Below are 23,978 nucleotides of genomic sequence, written 5' to 3' on the forward strand. Positions count from 1 at the left end.
ACAGTTCCTTTATCTTTTATGACCTTGGCATTTTTTGACAAGCACAGGCCAGTTATTTTATAGAATGTCCCTCATTTGGGGTTTGTCAATTTCTTCATGATTATATTCAAGTTATACATTTTTGGCAGAAACATCACAGACTGATGCTGTGTTCTTCTCGATGCATTTTGTCAGGAGCCACACGATGCTGACTGTCCCACTCCTGGTGATGTTCAATTCGATCAACTGGTTAAAGTAGCGTGAGGCAGGTTTCCCTGCTGTCAAGTTACTATTTTTCCTTTGTAATTAATAAGTAACTTGATGGAAGATACTTAGGCACTAAATAAATACCCTGTTCTCATTAAATACTTATTTCAGCAGCCACTGGTGGATTCTTGCCGGAATAAGAATGAAATCCTGTATGAGGACAAACAAGGTCAAACTTCAGGGGAAAAAATAGGGCTGGTTGAAGCAGTAAGTCATGAGCAAGAATTAGCATGTGAGACTTAATTCAAATAACGCTGGGTTACATTCACTCTGAGCAATCAAGGGGGAAAAACACCTCTATATTTACCTTTTTTTTTTTTTTTTTTTTTTAAATTTTTTTTTTCAACATTTATTTATTTTTGGGACAGAGAGAGACAGAGCATGAACGGGGGAGGGGCAGAGAGAGAGGGAGACACAGAATCGGAAACAGGCTCCAGGCTCCGAGCCATCAGCCCAGAGCCCGACGCGGGGCTCGAACTCACGGACCGTGAGATCGTGACCTGGCTGAAGTCGGACGCTTAACCGACTGCGCCACCCAGGCGCCCCTATATTTACCTTTTTTAAAAATGTTTATTTTTGAGAGAGAGAAAGAGACAGAGAGTTAGTAGGGGAGGGGCAGAGAGAAAGGGAGACACAGAATCCAAAGCAGGCTCCAGGCTCTGAGCTGTCAGCACAGAGCTCGATGTGGGGCTTGAACTCACAAACTGTGGGATCAGGACCTGAGCCGAAGTGGGATGCTTAACCGACTGAGCCTCCCAGGCGCCCCTAGATTTACTTTTGAGAGTATATGTGAGTATCCATGTGCATGCTAGTTCCTCTCATGGTGAGCATGCCTGCTAGAAACTCAGCCCTTCAATTCGAAGGTGTCCAGTGCCAGCAAAAAGAGACACCCACGTCCAGAGAGCTGACAGCCAGAGTCATCCTCACACCTGAGGCCCGATTCTCCAGCGGCAATGCTGAGGGGCTCAGCTCCACGATTCCTGGTCTTGGTGCGGCATGTTGTTACGTTTAAAAACAAAAACCCCAACTCACTACTGCCTTAGAGGAGGTGGTCAGCTTTAAGAACTCTGGCTTGGCTTATTCAAAAAGTATTTTTTAGGGGCGCCTGGGTGGCGCAGTCGGTTAAGCGTCCGACTTCAGCCAGGTCACGATCTCGCAGTCCGGGAGTTCGAGCCCCGCGTCGGGCTCTGGGCTGATGGCTCAGAGCCTGGAGCCGGTTTCTGATTCTGTGTCTCCCTCTCTCTCTGCCCCTCCCCCGTTCATGCTCTGTCTCTCTCTGTCCCAAAAATAAATAAACGTTGAAAAAAAAAAAATTAAAAAAAAAAAAAAAAAAAAAAAAGTATTTTTTACAAGTCTATTATCAAAAAGTTAGAAACTTCAGAAATTATACAAGAGTGGAAAGAACATTTTGAAATCACATACTGCTTGTCATACTACGACCCAGTAATAGCCACTGTTAACATTCTGGTCTTCAATTCCATCAGTCTTTACTCTTTGTATATGTATATTTTATCAGGATTGGGATCAAAGTGTCTATACCAGGCTTCTTCAACCTGGGTTTGGCTAGAGAATTGAGCCCAAAAGGATCTGAATACCTATTTTCCCAATTCTCCCAAGGATGGTCTATAACTAGAATCATTCCAGAAGCATGGGAGAGAAATTTATTCATAACTTACAATGGTTGCCCTAGAGTAGCTGGGTTTAATTCTCTTGTAAACCCCCAGTTGCAGAGGGCTGGTCCATATTGTTGTACAATTTGCTTTGTTCCCCCTAACAATCCTCTAAATAAACATTTTTTTCTTCCAAATTTTCATTTAAGTTCTAGTTAGTTAGCATATGGTGTAATAATGGTTTCAGTAGAATTTAGTGATCATAACTTACATATAACACCCAGTGCTCATCATAATAAGTGCCCTCCTTAACACCCATCACCCATTCAGCCCATCCCCCACCCACCTCCCTCCATCAACCCTCCGTTTGTTCTTTATCGTTAAGAGTTTCTTATAGTTTGCTTCCCTCTCTTTTTCTGCCCCCCTTCCTAAGTGTTGGTTTTGTTTCCTAAACTTCACATATGAGTGAAATCATATGGTACTTGTCTTTCTCTGGCTGACTTATTTTGCTTAGCATAATACACTCTAGCTCCATCCACATCGCTGCAAATGGCAAGGTTTCATTGTTTCTGATGGCTGAGTAATATTCCATTGTATATAGATACCACATCTTCTTTATGCATTCATAGTTGATGGATATTTGAGCTCTTTCCATAGTTTGGCTATTGTTGATAATGCTGCTATAAACATCAAAGGAAACAATCAAAAAAATTAAAAGGCAGCCTATGGAATGTGAGAAGATATTTGCAAATGACATATCTGATAAAGGGTTAGTATCTAAAATCTACAAAGAACTTATCAAACTCAACACCCAAAAAATAAATAATCCAGTGAAGAAATGGGAGGAAGACATGAATAGACATTTTTAAAAGGAAGACATCCAGATGGCTAACAGACACATGAAAAGATGCTCAACATCACTCATCATCAGGGAAATACAAATCAAAAAAACCATGATGGGGGCGCCTGGGAGGCTCAGTCAGTTAAGCGTCCGACTTCGGCTCAGGTCCTGATCTCACGGTTTGTGAGTTCAAGCCCCACATTGGGCTCTGTGCTGACAGCTCGGAGCCTGGAGCCTGCTTCGGATTCTGTGTTCCCCACCCCGCCTCTGCCCCTCCCCTGTTCGTGCTGTCTCTCTCTGTCTCAAAAATAAATAAACATTAAAAAAAAATTTTTTGTAATAAAAAAAAGCCAAACCATGATGAGATACCATCTCACGCCTGTCAGAATGGCTAACATTAATAACTCAGGGAACAACAGAAGTTGGCAAGGATGCACAGAAAGGGACTCTCCTGCACTGTTGGTGGGAATGCAAACTGGTGCAGCCACTCTGGAAAACCGTACGGAGATTCCTCAAAAAGTTAAAAATAGAACAACCCTGCGACCCAGCAACTGCACTACTGGGTCTTTATCCAAAGGACACACAAATACAGACTCAAAGGGGTACATGCACCCTGATGTTTACAGCAGCACTATCAACAACAACCAAACTAAGGAAAGAGCCTAAATAAACATTTAATAAGCACTTTCCATATACCAGGCGCTGGGAATATAAAGATAAAAAGACACAGCCCCGTTCTTCTTTAAATGAATAATCCAGCCAGGGAAGGCCAAAATATCTTCATACCCAAAATACCAAGTAACGCCACGGTAGAGGGGAAGCAATACACCTGGAGCACCGCGAGCAAGGAACCGTCATCTCCGTCACAGGACATCAGGGAGGCTTCCCTGAGGAGATAATGTGTAAACGAGTCCCTAAAGGATGGGTAAGACTTCAGAGACAGAAGACAGGAACAGGCATGCAGACAGAAGAAATACCATGTGAAAATACCCACAGAGGCATGCTCTGGCCCGATCACAGGGGACCTGGCGAGAGCGGCAGATGTGCCTAAGACGGAACCACAACCTCCACACTGGCCTCAAAGGAGGGGGTGCCAGGCAGCCCTACGTGGCTCTGGAGCAGGCTGGCCAGCTCACGATGGGAAGTGGGCTGAAGGCAGCTAAGGAGAGGTCACAGAGGTCACTGCAACCGAGCCAGAGCAGACGCCGTGAGGCGGGGGCCGATCAAGAGACGTGAAGAAAGACGCCACACAGAATGTGGTGACTGAGCTGGCAGGGGCTGTTATTCTAGCACCCTGCCAGCTGAGGTCTGGCCTGCATAACAAATCCAGGCCAGTAATAGGAGGAAAAAGAGCAAAGAGCACGCAAGAGGGCTCCACGCAGTGCCACGACTCCACCATTCTCTGAGGGGACTCAATGGGGGTACCCCTCAGAGAAGGAGACCAGAGGGAATAAGACAGACACTGGAATAAATGGGGGAAGACTGCTTAGAGAACTGCCCCCCCCCCCTTTGGGTCCATCCAAGCTCTAAGAAAACACCTTACATAAGAGCTCTCCAGTGGGGGGCCCCTGTGATTACAAATTATATGTGCAGAATATGTAAAGGAGAACAAGTCGGTGGCAATCCCATGAATACTACAAATAGTGCAAAATCTAGAAGGTACCTTTAAAAATTTTTTTTTAATTTTTATTTATTTTTAAGAGAGAGAGACAGAGCATGAGCAGGGGATGGGCAGAGAGAGAGGGAAACATAGAATCTGAAGCAGGCTCCAGGCTCTGAGCTGTCAGCACAGAGCTCATAGAAGGTACCTTTTTAATGGAAGATTTCCCTCTTGATCTAAAGGATATAAGTAGTAGGGATGAAGAAATAATACTTAACAGAACGGGAAAGTCAGTAGAAATAATAGTTAACAAAATCAACTCTGGGACCCAATGTAAATAGGCTCCAACACGAGGACCTTCCTAATGGGAAACAGGGGATGAGACGATGTGAAAGTGTGTGTGCAAATTCTGAAATTACCAAGATCCCACCCCCAAAAAGAAAGGGTTGGGATATGGGTTCCTAAGTCTTGAAATTATGAAGTGACATCGTCAAACAAGACCTCAGCAATATTTCTCAGGGAGCAGCTGTCCAGGTGGATAGGGAAACAGAGGTCAAGGATTTGCTAGGTAGTTTATGTCATGATCCAGTATTCAGTAAGCCACGTCGTCCTAGAAGCAGCAAGCTAGTCACATAAAACTCAAATCAGAAAGTGACCCCAGGGGCACCTGTGTGACTCAGTAGGTTAAGCATCTGACACTTGATTTCAGCTCAGGTCATGATCTCACGGTTCATAAAATCAAGCCCGGCTTCAGGGCTGTCAGCGCAGAGCCTGCTTGGGATTCTCTTTCTCCCTCTCTCTCTGCCCCTCCCTCACGAGCATGCAAGTTCTCTCTCTGTTTCTCTCTCCCCCTCTCAAAATAAATAAATAAACATATGAAAGAAAAGAAAAGAAAAGAAAAGAAAAGAAAAGCCTAAAATGGCCCTAGAAAAGGAACTGGAGGGACCACAATTGGGACCTGAAGTTTGACAGGCCCTGGCTGTTTTGAGACTGAAGGAGTGGGAACAGTCTTAGAGAAGAAAAAAGGAAAGTTTTGTTTGGAGCACTTTAAGCTCAGAGAAAGTAAATATGTTTGAACTCTTAAAACCAACAACAGGTATTTAGGTCTGTAAGAGGCATGGCTAAAACACAGAATTTCCTTTTATAACCCAATCACATATCCCTTTTCCTCTTTGCTCCAAATATTTGGGAAATCATTATTTGGGCAGGCCCCAAAGAAGCATGCTGCCAATCATATAAGCAGGGTTTTTTTTTTTTTAATGTTTATTCATTTTTTTGAGAGAGGGAGAGAGACAGGGCATGAATGGGGAAGGGGCAGAGAGATAGGGAGACACAGAATCCAAAGCAGGCTCCAGGCTCCGAGCTGTCAGCACAGCGCCTGACATGGGGCTCAAACCATGAGATCATGACCTGAGCCGAAGTTGGATACTTAACTGACTGAGCCACCCAGGCAATCCTCATATAAGCAGGTTTTTAGGTTTTTTTTTTAAATGTTTTATTTATTTTTCAGAGAGAGAAAGCATGAGCGGGGGAGGAGCAGAAAGAGAAGGGGACAGAGGATCCTAAGCAGGCTCCGTGCTGACAGCAGCAGCAGGCCGATATGGGGCTCGAACTCACATTTGATCATGTGAGATCATGACTTGAGCCGAAGTCAGAGGCTCAACCGACTGAGCCACCAGGCGCCCCTCATATAAGCAGTTTTAATCAAGCATGGAATACGTGCCTGGGGCTACAGCAATGGCCAGACGGACACAGTCTCTTTTTCAAAAGGCTCTCATGATCTTATTTTAAAAATCAGACAAGTAGATCTATCACAAATGTAATTATTTTCATAGTATTTCTTTCAAATTTATTCTACAATGGACATGAGGGCTGTGTTACAAGATGTTTTAGATTTGAGGGTGTGTGTGTGTGTGTGTGTGTGTGTCTGGGAAGGGGTTAGGAAAGGTCCTCCCAGGAAGGAATGAGTAGAACTCGGTGGGCAGGCAGGTGTCACCTGAGCAGGGACAGCAGGCACGGAGGGGAAAATTTTGCATGGAGTGCCTGAAGGTCCAGCCCAGGAGGGAATAAGGTACCAAAAGAAGCTAGAGAAAAGAAGCAGACCATGCCATGGCCTGCTGGAAATGGGAAATTTTTTATCCTGGGATAAAAGGAGCAACTGGGTGGGAAGTTAATTGGAACTGGATTTTGGAGAGACCTCTCTTGAGCCACACTGGGGATGGGGAAGTCCTTTTGTGCCCTGAGACCAGTTATGAGCCTGCTGTGGAGACCCAGGGGAGTGACGATGGCTTGCAGGGGAACACGCCAACCTGGACAGGGAACACGGCCATCTCAGCCACCTTGGATGACCTTTCCAAGAATTTCCACAGGAGTTGTTCTCAAGCATGCGGCAGGAACACACTATGTGCTGCAAAGGGAGGGATGCATTTGCCCCCTTGCCACCTCCAGGTCAGACTGCCTGAGTCAGAATGTCCCCTAGACACTTTCCCCAGACTCTGTCCCCTACACTTTATTAGTTTCTTAACTAATAACGATACCAAACTCACATGGCTTTTGTGAAAATTAAATGAGCTGTACGTATAATGACATATACATAAAAAATGACTATATATATATATATATATATATGCATGCTATACTGACTCACTTTATTGTCACCTGCTCTAGTCTAGTCTAGTCGTCTAGTCTAGAGCAGATGACAATAAAGTGAGTCAGTATATCATTTATCTTTTCTTCTGACCTATCTATGTGTTGTAGCATGTGGGTTTGTTAGGAGGGGAGTGGGTTTACCAAGCTTTTCACAAAAAGCCCACTCCTCCTTTGCCAGCCACTGAACACTGCCAGATTCCTACGATCCTAGATTTCCTTGGCAGAAAACTGAACCCCACCACCACAGTTAGCCCTGACTGTCCCCTTTATCAAGACAAATCAGCTCAATGTTTAAAACAGGCTAAGATCCAGAGCTGTGCTGTCCAGTACAGTTGCCACTAGCCACATGTGGCTGTTAAGTACTTCAAATGTGGCCAAACCAAATTGAGATGTGCTCTATATAAGTAAGATACACACCAGGCTTTAAAGACCGAGTATGAACACGAAAATTTAAATTGCTCATTAACAATTTTTAGATTAATTTCAGAGTATACTGGACATACTGCGTTAACTAAAATATATTATTAAAATTAATTTCACCTTTTTTTAAAGTTTCCTTCCTTCTAATTTGTTGGATTCATTTTAATTGCTATGTTCCTAATGTCTTAATTTAGCTAATTAAATAATTAATTTTTGCTATTTTTCTTGCTAATATGAGGAAGTAAGACTATACCTAATAGTTTAAGTGTATAAGTCATCCTACAACTTTTGACATATATGTTTATTATTATCACTTATCTCTCAAGCCTAAATATTTTTAAATTCAAATTTTCACTTTTTTTCCAAAATAGCATTTAAAACTGGTATAATTTAGTTGCACTGTGGCCAGAGAACTTGTTCTGTATGATACTGGTTATTTTAAACATGTTAGAACTTATTTCATGACCAGGTGTATACTCAATTTTTGTAAAAGTACAATCTTCATTTGTGGGACCATGTTTTCTATATAAACAGTTGGATCAAGCTTATTGTTTGCTGGAATAACCCTTTAGTGGTTTTCAGTCAGCTTGTTTTATCAGTTACTGAAAGATGTATAATAAAATCTCTCTCACTTTGGTGGCAGATTTGTCAACTTTTTTTTTTATTCTTCTGTCACTTTTTACTTTACATTGTTTGAAGCTGTGTTATTAGGTGCATAACAGTTTAGAAGTTCTTATATTCCTCAGAAATTGCAACTTCGATACAACTGTTTCTTTTCAACTTTTTAAATGTAGCTACTAGAAAATTTTAAATTATGTGTGGCTTGAGTTACAGTTCCACTGGACTAGAGAAAGGATAAGCAAGAAGCCTACACCAACCACCAAGTCCTGGAAAACTAAGGATGTGACTGCAGAAAATAACAAGCAAAGGGAGGAGAGTATTGGGAGCCCTGTTAAAGGACCATACTCTCTTCCTCTCTTGCCACTAGAGTCTAAATAGGAAATGAGACCAAGATGTTTGTCAGAAGCAGAAAGGAGGTGAAGAACAAGATAGAAGAGGATAAAAAAGCAGAAGCTGAGGGGCGCCTGGGTGGCTCAGTCGGTTTAATGTCCAACTCTTGATTTCTTCAGCTCAGGTCATGATCCCACGATTCGTGAGACTGAGCCCTGTGGCAGGCCCTGTGTTGCCACGATGAATGGAGCCTGCTTGGGACTCTCTTCCCCTCCCCAGCTCATGCTCTCTTTCTCACTCTCAAAAACAAACAAATAAATACACATAAAAAAAAAAAAAAAGGCAGAAGCTGAGAAAAGGTGGCCAGGGAAGAAGGAACTCTATACATATCATAGAACAACGACTTCCGCTGTGAACTCAATATATTTAAGCCTTTAATCATGAAAATAACACTCGGTATTAAAAATAGCCTTAATGTCCAAAAGATAGAACCACTATGCCATTAAAGCAGACCTTTTTAATTTATTTTTATCAATTTTCCCTCTTTGAATTAATCAAATCATACCATATGATACTTAACTATTATGATTTTAGATACTTAACTTAATCCTGGATGTTTTTTCCATGCCAGAGGAAGAGAACAAAAATATCTTGTACAGCCTTAAAGGACTAACCTAGACTTGTGCTTTTCCTCAATGACATGAGAGAATTCTTAACAGAAATGCAGAAGCACAGAGAAGGCAGATCAGAGAAGTAGAAACAAGTATAGAAAGTACCAGGCACCTGGGTGGCTCAGTCAGTTAAGCATATGACCTCAGCTCAGGTCATGATCTCACGGTTGGTGGATTCAAACCCCTCTGACAGCTCAGAGCCTGAAGCTGGCTTCAGATTCTGTCTCCCTCTCTCTCTCTGCCCCTCCCATGCTCACTCTCTTTCTCTCTCTCTCTCAAAAACAAATAAACATTAAAAAAAAAGGAGCTAAAAAATATATAGAAAGTACAATGTTTAGAAAGCAAAAGGGAAGAGAGGTTCCCAGAAGTGCTTGCAGGGAACTGGGAGCTGAGATAAGTTAAAGCAGTTTGGCCAGAGAAACTTTTCCCTGACAACAGAACTCTTGGGTTGCCCACAGCTCGGCCTGTGCTGCTGCGTGACTCGGGAGACCGGGGCATGGAGCTGACTGCACTTGCCAAGAGAATATGGGGCATGGGGCACAGCCAGATAGAAAATGATCATGACTCCTGGTAAGACTCCTGCCTGTCTCCTTGGTGAAAACTTGGTGTTGCCCTCATCAGCTAGTAGTAAGGAGGTACTATTATAAAACTAACACTACACTAATAAAAATTAACTACTAATTACCATATAATAAACATATGATGACCACACTAATAACAACGTAGTTATTAAAAAATTGGAATAACATGGCTTTGCCTGCAGCTCCCAAAGCTGAGTATATACACGCCCATTACCCAGCAATCACACACCTACCATACCACCATCAGAAATGCATACGTATGTATACCAAAGATGGGTACGAGAACAGTCACAGCAACATTATGTGCAATAGCCAAATGCTGGAAACTTCCCAAATGTCCATCAACAGTGCACAAATATGTGATATATTAATCACCCAAAGGCCAAATCAGCACTGAGAGGAAGCACACTACAGCAAGAGGCAGCGTCACGAGTGAATCTCAGAAACCTAACTCATTAGGAAAGATGTCAGATACTGCAGGATCCATTTATACACGCATGGAACTGTCAGGTGTGGTGGGTTACCCCCAGGGAGGTAGGGACTGGAAGGGAGCACATGGGGAGCTCCTGCTCTTTGATCTGAGTGCGTGGGTGTGTTCAGTTTGGAAAACTTGTGAACAGTACACTTACAGCGTGTCTACTTTTCTAGTATGTGTGCTATACTTTAAAAAGAAAGAAGGAAAGAAAAAGCTGTCCAGGTAAGACAAGCCTGGAAGTGTCTTTGTACCCTCTAACCTCATTGTTCTCCCACTCCCTTACACTTCTTCCTTGCTCCCCCTCTGCAGGTGTGCTTAAGCTGGTTCTCTCTCCTTGAGGAGCCCCACACGTAGCTATCCATATTTACGGCTTCTTCCCACACCAGGCTGGTGATTTGCAACCCCTCCCCATTTTGGATGCCTTTGCTAATTTAGGCCTTTCACACTGATTCAGCCCTTGCTTCTCCTTTCGCTGCAGTTAGGAAGTTTGTACCATCACTGTATATCTTCCCAGCTGTTTTATTTCTGCCAAGGCTGCCCAGCTAGACTTAAAATCATGGAGCATGCCCTCTGGGAATGATCTCAACCCTCCACAGGCAGTTCAGATTAATTTGTTCCTCATGAACTAGAAGGGTGTGGAAAGTGAGTTTTAATCCTCCCAGGAACTCCTGGCTCCCAGACATCCCCCTTCGGCCCCCAGCACCTGGATGGACTCCCACAGAGAGCTCTAAACCTTTTTTATTATAGTCTGTTCACCTCCCAAGAGCCAACTTGCTAGATAAACTCCCCTCACTGCTGCCAAACAGCATGGGACTAACTTGGCCATCTGGGCCAAAATTATAAGCATTTTCAAAATAGGTAACCATAAAATGACTTTTTAGAATATACGCCTGTTGGCCCTCTCCCACTTCCATTAACTCCCTCATACCTTCCCATCTCACTCATTTCTTTTCTGGCTTAGAGGAAGAAATGGCTGCTAATCACAAATAAGGTCCATTTCATCTTACAGAAACAGCAGCACTCACATAATGGACAGCCATGGAAAAAGAACCATGACATCTTGGTTATAGTGCTCTGGCAGTTCACAGCACTCTCTCCTGTCTAAGCATGTGTTGGAATTTAGGTGATCCTGGCTCTAAGACTAGAAATGTAAGACATTCTTCTAAACTGTCCAGCTTTCCGGATTACACAAGTGAAACCACAACCCATCATGTTTTTTGAGTCTGTGCCCCTTCACTCAACAGACATGAATTCCTCTTCCTCACAGTTTCAGGACACGCATCCCTCTGTGGAAGAGGATTAGCAGTTATAAAACAAGAGGAGAGTGAGGCTAAACACCAGAGGGCAGGAGATGAGTCTTCTTCCTCTTTGTAACCCCAGTACTGAGCTGGGTGCTTGGCACCACAAGCAGGCAAGTCAAGGATGCGAAACGCAGCACATAAAACTATTTTCTCTTTTAAAAGAGCGATCCATAATTAAGCAAAGGCCACCTACACGAATTAAGACATGAGAACATAAAATTCATCTTTCAAGTCAGCTGATTTGTAGGACCCCTTTAACGGGTAAACACATTATTTGGTCAGAACCACTGAACCAGAGGCCTGAAAGGGACCACAGCCATCAGCGGCAGCTCAAGCTTCCCAGTAGCGACCAGGAAACAGAGCCCCTCAAGGGGATATGTATTGGCCAAGGTCACCCAGCTGGTGTGGGGTAGAGACAAGCCCCCGCATCTCCCTATTAGCCCGGCACCTCTGAGAGATGCTCTCCAAAATCCTTGAGTTATTTACACACTAAAGGCGTATAATGAATGCATGCCTATGTCAAGTCACTGCTTACAATTCAGAGGAAAGCAAACGGTCACCAAAACGTGTCTCTTTCGTAGGGCTGGCTGCAGAGGGGGGCAAGGAAGGTCACTGGCGAATTTCTGCGTACAGACGCCACACATCCCGCCTTACGGAAGGATGCAAAGGGCAGTTTGGGGAGCTGCTAGTTACACTGCAGAGGGTCCCCCAATCCCGTCCCAGGGAAATGAGTTAACTCGGCTCTGCTGGCTCGGAAGCTTCCAGCAATGAATTAAACCCCGAGCCGCTGCGGAACACCGGGGGAGAAAGGGCCACTGCGGCTGGACTCGACAACCTGGCGGTTCACCCCTGAGCCTCCACCGCGTCCACACTTGCGTGGGCCGCGGCGCCCCCTGCCCCGTCCACGCGGCCCGGAGCCACGACTCCCAGCCCGCTCCCCCGCGAGACGCGTCCAGGGGCGCCGTGCCCTGGGAGCCGCCCGCGGGGCCGGGGAGGAGCCGCCAAGCCCCAGCCAGGCAGGGTTAGGGACTGATGGCCACCGCCGCCCCCAGCCCGCGGGCCCCGCTACGCCGAGAAGGGGGCTGCGCCACTTACCTCGGCCGGCAGGTGCCGCCGCCGCCGCCGCCTCCGTTCGCAGCTGCAGGGGACGCCGCTCCGCGCCGCCGGCCGCCTTCGTCCGCATGCTAGGGAGGGGGCGCCGGCCGGCCTCCAGCCCAGGGCCCCGCGCCCCCGCCCGCCCCCGGCGCAGCGCTCGCGCCCATTCAGCACCAGACTGTCCGCTCCCCCGCGCGGATGCGGAGGAGGGACGCGGGCGGGGCCGAGCATCACGAGGACAAGAGAGACCAATCAGAGCTCGCGAGGGGGGGGGTCCCGCGGCGGCCCCGCCCCCGGGACGCGCAACGCTTCCACCCACTGTGGCTCGGGGAGCTGGGCGCCTTCGGCAGGACGTACCGGGGACAGTGGGCCCCCACAGCCCTCTTGAACTCTACGTGCAGTTAGGCGGTGGAGGGAACAAAAGGTGCATTTGGACTTGTTACAGGCTTTTACTGCGCAGAGGACTGGTAGATGCGGAGTCGGTGAATGAAGGGGCTTTTCGTAGTCACGTGCTTTACTAGCCTGCACAACCCCCCCCCCCCCCCCCCCCCCAGGGCGACCACTGTTCAGAGTTCCTTGGGTCGTGAGACCTTGAGAGCTGCAGGAGGGCAGCCTGGGCGTGGGGGAGCGGGGAGGACTTGCAGAACGTCTTTATTTTTGTTACACGTGTCCGAGAAAAGGTTAGTAGTGCTGATTACCTATTGGTATCAGATGGGTAATTGAGGCCCGGAAAGCATAAGTGAGGTACCTAATTCATTGGGACATCCGGTGGCAGAGCAGGGATCAGAACCTGCGCTTGGAGTCCCCCTTTCCATATCTCAGGAGTCTCCCTTGAATCTGGAAAAGAAATGTCATACAGACTTTTAAAGCATAAATATTCGTGAATCCCCAAATTCAAGAATTAAAAGGAGTTTAAAGCGCTGATATGTTATTTCTTTAGAACACCCAAGGGTGTATAATGCGTCTGCAACATTTCTGTGCCTTGGGACTTGTTGACTCCTCAGTGAACTCATTGGTCTGCTTTCAGAATTTCCTTTTAGGTTACAGATACAGTGCATTGCAGTCATGTGCCTGTGATACCAGTTCTGGTTTAAAACGGAAGATCCTAGAAACTAAGCCAAATATATTTGTGAAAACTTAGAATTTTGTCGATCTTTTTTGCAACAGTTTGTACAGGGGTTGCAAAGCACCAGAGTTTGGCAGTGTCTGTGTTCTTTCCCCAGTGGGGGCAGGGGGTGCTGGAAAAAAAAGGTTATATCTGGGTAACAAAGGTCAGGAGGGAAATCTTGGAAAGGAAGGGGGGAGGAGGGGACTCTCTTGTCATACTTTCCAAAGGGATTTTGCCATAAAAATGTTTCCAAGTTATTCTAAGGTGAGAATACTGGAGCATTTTGAAAATATTAGAGGAAAAGCTGTCACTGGGAGATCTAAATCCAGTGGAGTGGCCAAGGCTGGCCAGGCAGAGCAGCTGCTGGGGTCAGGGACAGCTGCAGGGAGAATGCTGAGCACCTCACCATTTCTCTCTTGGAGCCCTGCCCAAGGCCAGCCTGCTTGGTCAGACACTTTACCTCTCTTTGCCTTAGCTGCTCTTTCCCTTTCTCCCAGATACTTCTTGTCTGAAAAATGCTGTGAGAGCATTAAGGTTGGACATAAGGATCAGCCTTCTGGCTTGGAGGACTGGGTGCAAGGTGGGTGTGACAAAGAAAAGGAGCTCAAAACTGCCTCCTGCTCCAGCCTAACCGGACCACTGGTAAGCTTACCCTGCACCCGCTGCCTCATTCACCCCATTCACATTTGGTGGGAAGAGAAGCTGACTTGTGGGACAAGACAAGCCCTGACCTAAAACACCCTTTTTACTAGCTGCAGAGCCTCTGCTACTGTTCTGGATAGAGACAGAGATCCTCAAACCGTAAATTAGGATCAGCCCCTCGACCTCAAAGCCTTACCTGGAATCTCTTCAAGTCAGTGGCTGGTCTCAGAAAAGCTCAGGACCCCGACTAGCACAGTGGCCAAACTGTTGGTAAATCTGGGACAGCTACCACGATTTTATAATTCTTTAGTTCCTTATGTTCATTACTTAGGCATTGTGTTACCCCAACATTCATTCCACCCTTCCCTTCTGTGGTGCAATATGTGGTTTAGGTAAGAGTGCCCCACTCTTAGCTCTGTGAGCGGGCTCTGACTGGTCTAGGTCAGCAGTTCTCAAACTATGGTTCATGGACCCCTAGGGGTCCCTGAGGACCTTTCAGGGAATCTCTGAAGTCAAAGTTATTTCATAATTATCTAATACATAGTTTGCCTTTTGCATTGATGGTGCAAAACTACTGGTGCCTTCACAAATCAGGGTAGTGGCACCGAACTGTACTAATAGCCTTCATTACCGCACTAATGGTAAAAAACAAAAACAAAAACACAAACACAAAAACTTTTAATTAAAAAAATGCAGTGTCATTTAAGAATGGTCTTGATGGAGCAATACATATTACTAAATTTATTAAAATCTCAACCCTTGAGCACATATATTTTTAATATTTTATATAACAAAATGGGAAAGGCACATAAAACCCTTCCACTGCAAACCAGAGCCTGGTGGTTGTCTAAGGGAGAGCACGTGTGCAGCCGCAAGCTGAACTGGCTGGTTTGGGTTTTTTGGGGTTTTTTTTGTTTTTTGTTTTTTTCATGCAACACCATTTTCACTTGAGAAAGCAACTGACAAATTATGGTTATTTCAACTTGATTATTTGGTAGACATTTCCTTGACAATCAGTTAAGTGAGCCTGTCTCTTCAAGGAAAACAATGGACTATTTGTTGGGCCAATGATGAAAAAATTCCAGCTTTCAAAAGAAATTTAGAATTTTGGAAAACTTATTATCACCCTGAGACAGCTTCTCAATATTTAAGGACTTTTCTAATGTGACGAATGGTGATGTTAACAAATGTGACTTGGGGATATTGGGTCATGTATAATGTGCCAACATTTACAAGACCTGCATTTACTCAGTGAATCAGTGTTTTCCAAATCGCTAATGCATGATGTTACAAAATCACACATGGGTAAAAGATGAATTCTAAATGCAAGGCAGACAATGGATTTTAATTTGACAGTATGAAAAGTTTATAGATAAGGTTTTCAATTTCACAATGCAACAAACCTTTAAGGAATTACCTCTTGTAGAATTTTGGTATAGTACCAAAAAAGATACCCTTTAAAAGCTATCGGGGCACCTGGGTGGCTCAGTTAAGTGCCCAACCTCAGTTAAGTGTGAAACCTCTTGGTTTCGGCTCAGGTCATGATCTCACAGTTGGTGACACTGAGCCCTGTGTGGGGCTCTGCACTGACAGCATGGAACCTGCTTGGGATTCTCACTCTTCTTCTCTCTCTGCCCCTCCCCCATGCGTGCTCTCTCTCTCGCTCTCAAAATAAAGAAAATAAACTTCAAAAAAGATCTATCAAAATACTCCTCCCTCTTCTAATTACATATTGATGTGAAGCAGATTTTCTTCATGTACTTTAACCAGAACAATTTGCAACAGATTGAATACAGAAGCAGATATGAAAATCCAGCTGTCTTCTATTAAACCAGACTTAAAGGGACTTGCAAATTAAAAATAAATGGGGGAAAAAGCCATTTTTCTCACCATCTTTTTGTTTTGGAAAACATAGTTGTTTTTTTGTGGGTTTTTTTGGGCTATTAGTACTTTTTAAAACATAATTATTTTTTAACTTGTTAAAACATGTAATTTTATTTTTATGATTTATTTTATTAATTTAAATTAAATTACATTTAATTTCTAATTTGTCAAATATCAATAGATTAAACCTCCATTAAAAAGATTCTTTAGGATCCTCAGTAATTTTTAGAAGTGTAAAGGGTCCTAAGACCAGAGTTTGAGTCCAAACCACCCAGAGAGATCCCATCCTCCTTGCCCCTAAGATTGATTCATGGGCGGCCATCGGAACCAGACTGATCCAGTCAGAGAAAACCTTAGGTATTTATTGGATGGTGGGAGAGAGATGCTCTCATCTCCTGCTAGACAGGAGTCAGGCAATAAGTAGCCTTAGTAGCCGCTGATAAGGCAGCCATTTTAGGCAACAAGAAGAATTGACCTTAGAAGAGAATCATGCTGAGGGAAGCAAAGACAGAGGTTAGAAAGAAACCATTGCCTTTATGACATTTTTGAGCTACTAGATCAAACCAGCCCTGCAGCCCATCCTACCTGTATATGCTCCAGTTTAATGAGCCAGTGAAGTCTCCAGTGGGTTAAACTAGCCAGACTCAGGTGCCCCCTTGATGCATTGTATACCTGTTTATGAATATTTTTACCTAAATAGATGCCCAGGGCCTCAAGGTAGCATACTTTCTAGGGTTTATTCATTCATGAATAAACTTTTTCATCATGACATCAGTACAGGTTAGTGAAGGCAGAGCAGGGTCTGGGGGAAAAGGGACCTGACACAGACAAGTGGGGTCAAAAGTGCCAACAATACTTTGGAGAGCGATGAGGAACAGAGGCATCTGATCTTGAACAGCAAAGTGGTAGCAGGTTTTAACTTTCTTTTGCTTTTATGCATTTCTCAAATTGGACAACACAAGCATGTATTGCTCTTCTTTGAAGGAAAAAATAGAACGATATTATTTTTAATAGCCCTTGAATAGGAGCACAGGCTCAGAGAGCAGGTTGGCACCAGGATATGGCAAGAGAAGTCTTGGGCTAAAATTGGGCTAGCAGGGAAGGAAGATCAGGGAGGCAGATGGGCCCGGAAAACAAACTTCCTTTCATTTACAGTTTTGCCAACAGCCAACCTCAAAGATTCAAGGGGATGAGCAAGAATCTCCAAGGGTTAAGGAATCGTTAATTATGCCTCCGTCAAAGCCGTTGGAATATATGCAGCTCAGAGAGAGAGATTGAGAGAGACCAACACTAGATTTAGGTCAATACTAGAAAAGGCTTGAGAGATATCACATTAAGTGAAAACAAAAAAGGGGACATAGATTGCATGCAAACTTCTATTATGTGGCCAAAAAAAAACCAAAAAAAAAGGCGAGAAGAGCGCTTGGAAAAAGAAAACAGTTGTGGCATTAGGGTAGCAGGATCATGAGTAATCTTTTTTTCCTTTGTAAGAGATGTCCTTTCATGTTGTTATAATGTTGTTTTTTACAATAAATAAAACTGAAGGGAGTCATTGGTTCAAATTACTGAGGTCTCAGAGGCTTTTCCAGATGGCCTGTTTCTTTTCGCCTGCCAAATGGCTCTCATCTGACACCAAGACAGGAGCTGTGCCTTCCCTAGGGCCTGGCATCTTCGAAGCTGTTAGGGGTGATGCCGATGTGACTATTTTGTAGGTGGCCAGAAGGAAAGGAGAGAGGGCAGTTGTAGCAGCCAAGACTGAGGCTGTGTGTGAGGCAGGGGCCGAGGGGGTGGGGGTCAGGGATCCCTACTCCTCTACCATCGGCTGGTTTGGGGGGGTTCCCTCCCAAGTATTGTCTTTGTATTTTTCTCTTGGTGAACTTCACCTGCTGTTTGGCTCCCATCCTCATCCTTCTGAGACGTTGTCCCTCCCTCAGTCCCCAGGGGCTGGAGCGCAGCTGCAGCCAACAGAATACAGACCGGCTGCTGCCCTAAAGCACAAAGGAAGTCAATCCCTTGAGGTTTTTCTAGGGATGTTGCCTGTGAGCCATCACGGGAAAAGCAGGAGTAAAACAAACAAGGGAAACATCAGGGGAAGGCTGTCTGTTGACAGGGTGGCTTAGGTTGAGGAAACAGTTCCACACAGACACATATTCAGGCACATGTGCAGGCTCTCATTCCATCCTTCCTTCACCCATATATTCATTGCACAAACACGTGCCAAGGGCCTATTATGTGCCAGGTATTGTGTGAAGTGCTGTACAAAAATGATTTCATTTTATCTTCATAACAGCCCTTTGAGGTAGGGTCTTCTTACCCCCATATCTTACATAAGGAAGTTGAGGCTTGTAGAAACTTAGGGAAATGAAAAAGTCAAAGTTCACATGGCTAAGAAGTAGCAAAGCTGGGATTGAACCCTGGCCATCAGATGCTGGAGTTGACCTAAGAAACGGTCCTTTCTCTGAAGGTCAAATGGTCTAACTGGAGAGAAAGACACTTTAAAACAGATGAACAAGCAAAACCAGTAACACAAGGAGATATAACAGAAGGACTATTAAGAGTCATGAGAGGGGCGCCTGGGTGGTGCAGTCGGTTAAGTGTCCGGCTTCAGCCAGGTCACGATCTCTCGGTCCGTGAGTTCGAGCCCCGCGTCAGGCTCTGGGTTGATGGCCCGGAGCCTGTTTCCAATTCTGTGTCTCCCTCTCTCTCTGCCCACCAATTCTGTGTCTCCCTCTCTCTCTGCCCCTCGCCCGTTCATGCTCTCTCTCTGTCCCAAAAATAAATAAACGTTGAAAAAAAAATTAAAAAAAAAAAAAAAAAGAGTCATGAGAGCATGGCGGGTGGGGGTGAGGAGGAGGGCCACCGGATGGACCGGCCTCAGAGCTCAAGGACACATCTTGGAGGGGTGAAAATTGAATTTTGCTTTGAAGTATAAGGTGGGTATATTAGTTTAGGGCTGTGTTCATTTTCTACTGCTGTGTAAAAACTTACCACAAATTTAGCAGATTAAAACAACTCAAATTGTCTCACGGTTTAAGTCCAGTTACTGTGTAACTGAATTCTCTGCTCAGGGTCTCACGTGACGGAAATCAAGTTGTGGGCCAGGGCTGTGGTTCTCAAGTGGGCTCAGAGTGTTCACTCAAGCTCACCGGTTTGTGGCGGAATTTCTTTCCTTGCAGTTACAGGATTGAGGTCCTTGGGGTTTTTTTACAAGCTGTTGGCCCCAAATAACCACCCTCAGCTCCTAGGGGCTGCCCATGGTTTCTTGCCATGTGGCCCCATAGAAAGTTCTTAACACAGATATTTGCTTTCTTCCAGGCCAGCCAGAGCACGGCTGTATGACTTTCTCTTCTACTACCGATAGACAAAACTTTCTGCTTTCCAAAACCTCATGTGATTAAGTCAGACCCACTCACCCAGATAATTTCTTTATTTTAAGATCAACTGGCTTAGGACATTAATTACATCTGAAAAATGTCTTCACAGCAACATTAGCTTAGTGTTCAATTGAATATAGTGTTCAAGTAGCATCCATCAGAGGCTAGTGATTTGGGGAACCATCTTGGAATTCTGCCTACCATAATAAGATTTAGCAAATGGGGAAGGTGAGGAAGATCAGTCTAGAAAGAGGTAACAGGATGAGCGAGGATTCTGGGAGACTGTTGGAAAATGATAGGAAAGTGAGCGCCATGTTTGCAACAACATGGAAGGGTGGATTCTGGCAAAATCTGCCAAGTCAAAAATCCCTGAGACGCTGGGGAAACTATTAAAAGCATGTTTTACATCAAGGCTGAGATGGCAGGAATGGGAGGACATCCCTCAGAGGCAGAAGCAATGAGAGAGTGGGAATCCAGAAAAGTGAGTCGGAGCCAGACTTTACCTTGGAGTCCCCATTAATTCTGGCCAAATGGGCCACAGAGATAGCAGACAAAGTTAGACTGAAGCAAGACGTCAGAGTACATTGGAAATCCTTATGAATACCCAGAACCTTCAAGTGATGGAAATTTTAGTGGATGTTGTCAGATCTTGCTCCCCAAGGGAAAGAGTGGCATATGTGCCATAGACTTGTTACTTGCCTGAAGATATCTGATTTTAGTTCACGGTGAAGCCGAAAGAAAAACAAAAGTTCCCCCTGAGAATTTCTGACCAAAAGCCTGTCCTTATGTCAATTTGGGGCTAGAATTCATACCACCTTTGTGACCAAAATCCTTTTAAAAGGGTCTTGGGTTGGTAGTTCTCTTAGGCACCTATAAGCAGCAGATCACTTCCAGCTTAGACCTGAACCTAAGCCTAAGACAGTTCCCACAAAGTTGCAAGGAATTTGAGTTTGTAATTTTTTTTTTTTTTGAGAGAGCGAGCAAGGAAGTGCCCGAGCGGGGGAGAGGGGCACAAAGAGAGAGAGAATCTTAAGCAGGCTCCATGCTCAGCACGGAGCCCAACATAAGGCTCGATCCCACAACACTGGGGTCCTCGTGACCTGAGCTGAAATCAAGAGTCAGATGCTCAACTGACTGAGCCGCCCAGGCACCCCTGAGTTTGCAATTTACATCTGCTTTCTAAGGCCTTCTTCATCTCTTTTGTTGAGTTCTTCAGCCCTAGAACTTCTGTGTAGTTCTTTTTTTTATATATATATAATCTCAAACTATTTGGTAAAGAACTCCTTCTGTTTATTCATTGTATCTCTGAGTTTTCTGAAATACCTTTCTGAGTTTTCTTGTATTCATCGATTTTCTTCATAATAGATGTTTTGAGTTCTTCCTCAGTTTGCAATATCCCATGCCATTGAGTTCAGTTGCTGGAGAATTATCATTTTCTTTGCATGATGCCATATTATTGTGATTTTTCAGCATTTGATGAAATGAGTTTGCAACTTAAAATACCACATGTAGAAACAAGCCACTATTCATAAGTCAGCAGAAAAAATGAAATAAGGACTCAGACCCATCACACCGGCAAAGTAGAATTTGAAGATTTAAAATACCAAGTAAGTTTGTCCAATGTTTACAGAAATAAAAGGAGGTATTGAAAGTGAAAGTACTAAGAGCTAAAAGAAGTAGATTATTGATAATAATAACTCAGAAACAGGTAACACAATAAGAGAGAAGTAAAGATATAATGAGCATCAATTGAAAGATCGATACAAAGAAATTAGTCAAAATACAGCACCAAGATAAAAAAGTTCTATCTAGAAAAACTAAGTAAGATTAAGAGACTGGTGGACAGAATGGTAAATCAAAGGTCTAGCACATGCCTAGTCAGATTTCCAGAAAGAAAGAAAAAATCGGGGAGATGATATAGGGGCAATCACTGAAGAGATGATGGCTAAAAAATGTTCAGAATTGATGAAAAACATAGTCCCACAATTCAGGAACCCCGACATACGATAAGCAGGAACATTAAGAGAAATCCGAGATGCATTACAGTGAAGCTGTAGAATGCTAGAGACAAAAAGAAAATCTCCTAAGCAGTCAGAGAGAAAAGACAGATTCTTTATAGAGAGACAGCAATGACGCTGAAAGTCGCCAGAAGACAGAGGAAGCATATCTGCAACGTTCTGGGGGAAAGTAACTGTTCACCTAGAAGCGTATAATCTTGCAAGAACAGAGGCACAATAAAAGCATTTTCTGACAACAGAAATTGATGGACATCCCCCTACATAATGGAATTCCTGAGGGATGTACATTGAAGAGAAGGCAAATGATCTTGGAAGATCTCAGATGCCAGAAGGAGAGTAGGAATCAAAGACACGAGTGAAAGAGTTAAAAGTGAAACTTGATTCTGAGAAAACAACCACCTGAATGCATAAAACCATGAGAATCATTCATGTGTACCCTACGATTGGGAGAAAAATGTGTGTAGAGGAGCAATGGGAGATTAGATTGGGACCAGAGTTTGTAAGATTTGCCAGCCAAAAGTGTTTGGACTTTATTCTTCTAGCAGAAGGAAGATATGAAGGGTTTTTTTGTTTTGTTTTTTTTTTTTTTTTTTTTTTTTTGTAATTAAAAAAAGGATAAGATGGGATGCCTGGGGGCAGGACCAAGCAGGTGAGACAGATGTGTGAGGGAGGCTGGGTGTGAGACATAAGACATCTATGGGGACTATGCAGCTGGAAAGTCCCATCTAAAGGGGACAGTCACTGCTCCGCTCTTTCCCACTGCTGCCATGTGGAAATCGAGCAGCCTGTGTTGCTAGATCGTTAGAGTCTTCCAGAGCAGCTAGAAATCTGGGGGTTGGGTTAGTTTTGTATTTCTAAGTTTTTAAAATTTAGCTACAAATTCGTTTTTTTTTTTTCTTTAGAAAATTGCATCACAAAATGTATGGTGACACAAAACTTCCACATGGAGGGCCTGAGGGTTTGTGACATCTGGACTGATAAAAGTGATGATGTGGAAACACTAAAACCGAAGCATGTGCAAGGTCAACTTAAGAAGTTGGTCCCAGCTCTGCCGCCTCTTCAAAAGTTATCCTGTCCTGTCAGGTTTGGTTTTGTTTCTTTACTCAGGGATGCGCTCATATTACCAATGAGGCTGTGAAGTTTTTACACGTGGGACCTTATCTTCTCTGAACATACCACAAGATAGAGCACATGGCCTGGCTTTCAGAGGGTAGGGTAAACAACGTGGTAAGAAATTAGCGTCCTTCTTCCCGCTCCCCCAAATCTCATTCTCAAAAGAATCAGAAGTATCGTTCCTCCCTGCACCCCCTCAGGATTGCTGTACCCTAGGGATTTGTGTTTCCCTTGCCCAACCTGGAGTGGATGGCCTCCTAGAGAAGCTGGGACCTTTACCCAGGTCCCCTAAAATGCCCTAGGAGGTAAAGAACCTTCTAAAGAAATGCCTGAAGATGGTCTTGTACTGACCACTAAATGCCACAGCTGGGCAGGAAACTAGAGGTCCTGTGGTCAAGCCCATGGCTGGCCTGTATGTGATGAGGGCATCTCTGTGAGCCCTGGAGCCTTGGAGTCTAGAACCAGACATAAAGCTAAATGGTAACAACAGCACCAACATGGGCAGAGGAGGAGGCCCTTGACCTATTTTCCTATACCATATAAGGTCTAGAGTTCTTCTACTATCACCTGGAAGGAGGAGGGAAATTCCAACAGTGGCTAATGTCAATCATCTGGTCAACCAGACAAATCAGATTTAGAAAATAGGGCTCTATTATTGCCAGTCCAATGGGCATCTGTGAAATGTTTATCGATGGCAGGAGCTCTACCAAGAATGGAAGGAAGTTGAGGGAGGTAGGAGAAGGGAGTTGGTGGAAATGGGAGAAGTGACCAAGCCTTTGATCATTAGAAACGTGTCACCTCGGGGCGCCTGGGTGGCGCAGGCGGTTAAGCGTCCGACTTCAGCCAGGTCACGATCTCGCGGTCCGTGAGTTCGAGCCCCGCGTCAGGCTCTGGGCTGATGGCTCAGAGCCTGGAGCCTGTTTCCGATTCTGTGTCTCCCTCTCTCTCTGCCCCTCCCCCCGTTCATGCTCTGTCTCTCTCTGTCCCAAAAATAAATAAACGTTGAAAAAAAAAATAAAAAAAAAAAAAAGAAACGTGTCACCTCTGCTTATCCCAAAGTGACACGCATCCTTTATGACCATTTCCCTAGAGTCAACAAGGAAAAATCATAGCTTTTCCCTTTTATATACACTTAAAATAATATTTTTTTTCTTTTAATTTTTTTTTAACGTTTATTTATTTTTGAGACAGAGAGACACAGAGCATGAAGGGAGGAGGGGCAGAGAGAGAAGGAGACACAGAATCGGAAGCAGGCTCCAGGCTCCGAGCCATCAGCCCAGAGCCTGACGCGGGACTCGAACTCACGGACCGCGAGATCGTGACCTGAGCTGAAGTCGGACGCTTAACCGACTGCGCCACCCAGGCGCCCCAAAATAATATTTTTTTTACTAAAGTATAA

At 44.4% G+C, this 23,978-nt stretch overlaps 1 protein-coding gene and 1 long non-coding RNA gene across 6 annotated transcripts in view; one reads left to right on the forward strand and one right to left on the reverse strand.

Moving 5' to 3' along the window:
- Positions 1-13,209, reverse strand: part of ST3GAL5 (ST3 beta-galactoside alpha-2,3-sialyltransferase 5) — a 52,120-nt gene extending 38,911 nt beyond the window's left edge. For 3 of the 4 annotated variants that reach the window (XM_047851884.1, XM_047851882.1, XM_047851885.1), the window contains exon 1: positions 12,441-12,632. In XM_047851884.1, the coding sequence (XP_047707840.1) occupies positions 12,441-12,528 (88 nt within the window). In that variant the 5' untranslated portion in view covers positions 12,529-12,632. Of the gene's footprint in view, positions 1-12,440; positions 12,633-13,188 lie in introns of those variants that run through there. The other variant, XM_047851883.1, reaches the window with a different exon arrangement.
- The window catches only part of LOC125161796 (uncharacterized), a 31,453-nt gene continuing 20,089 nt past the window's right edge, over positions 12,615-23,978 (forward strand). The window contains exons 1-4 of one of the 2 annotated variants that reach the window (XR_007150762.1): positions 12,615-12,864; positions 14,046-14,190; positions 20,919-21,055; positions 22,369-22,549. This is a non-coding gene — a long non-coding RNA (uncharacterized LOC125161796). The remainder of the gene's footprint in view (positions 12,865-14,045; positions 14,191-20,918; positions 21,056-22,368; positions 22,550-23,978) is intronic. The other variant, XR_007150761.1, reaches the window with a different exon arrangement.

This window comes from Prionailurus viverrinus, chromosome A3, assembly GCF_022837055.1.
Source record: "Prionailurus viverrinus isolate Anna chromosome A3, UM_Priviv_1.0, whole genome shotgun sequence".
Classification (NCBI taxonomy): Eukaryota; Metazoa; Chordata; class Mammalia; order Carnivora; family Felidae; genus Prionailurus; species Prionailurus viverrinus.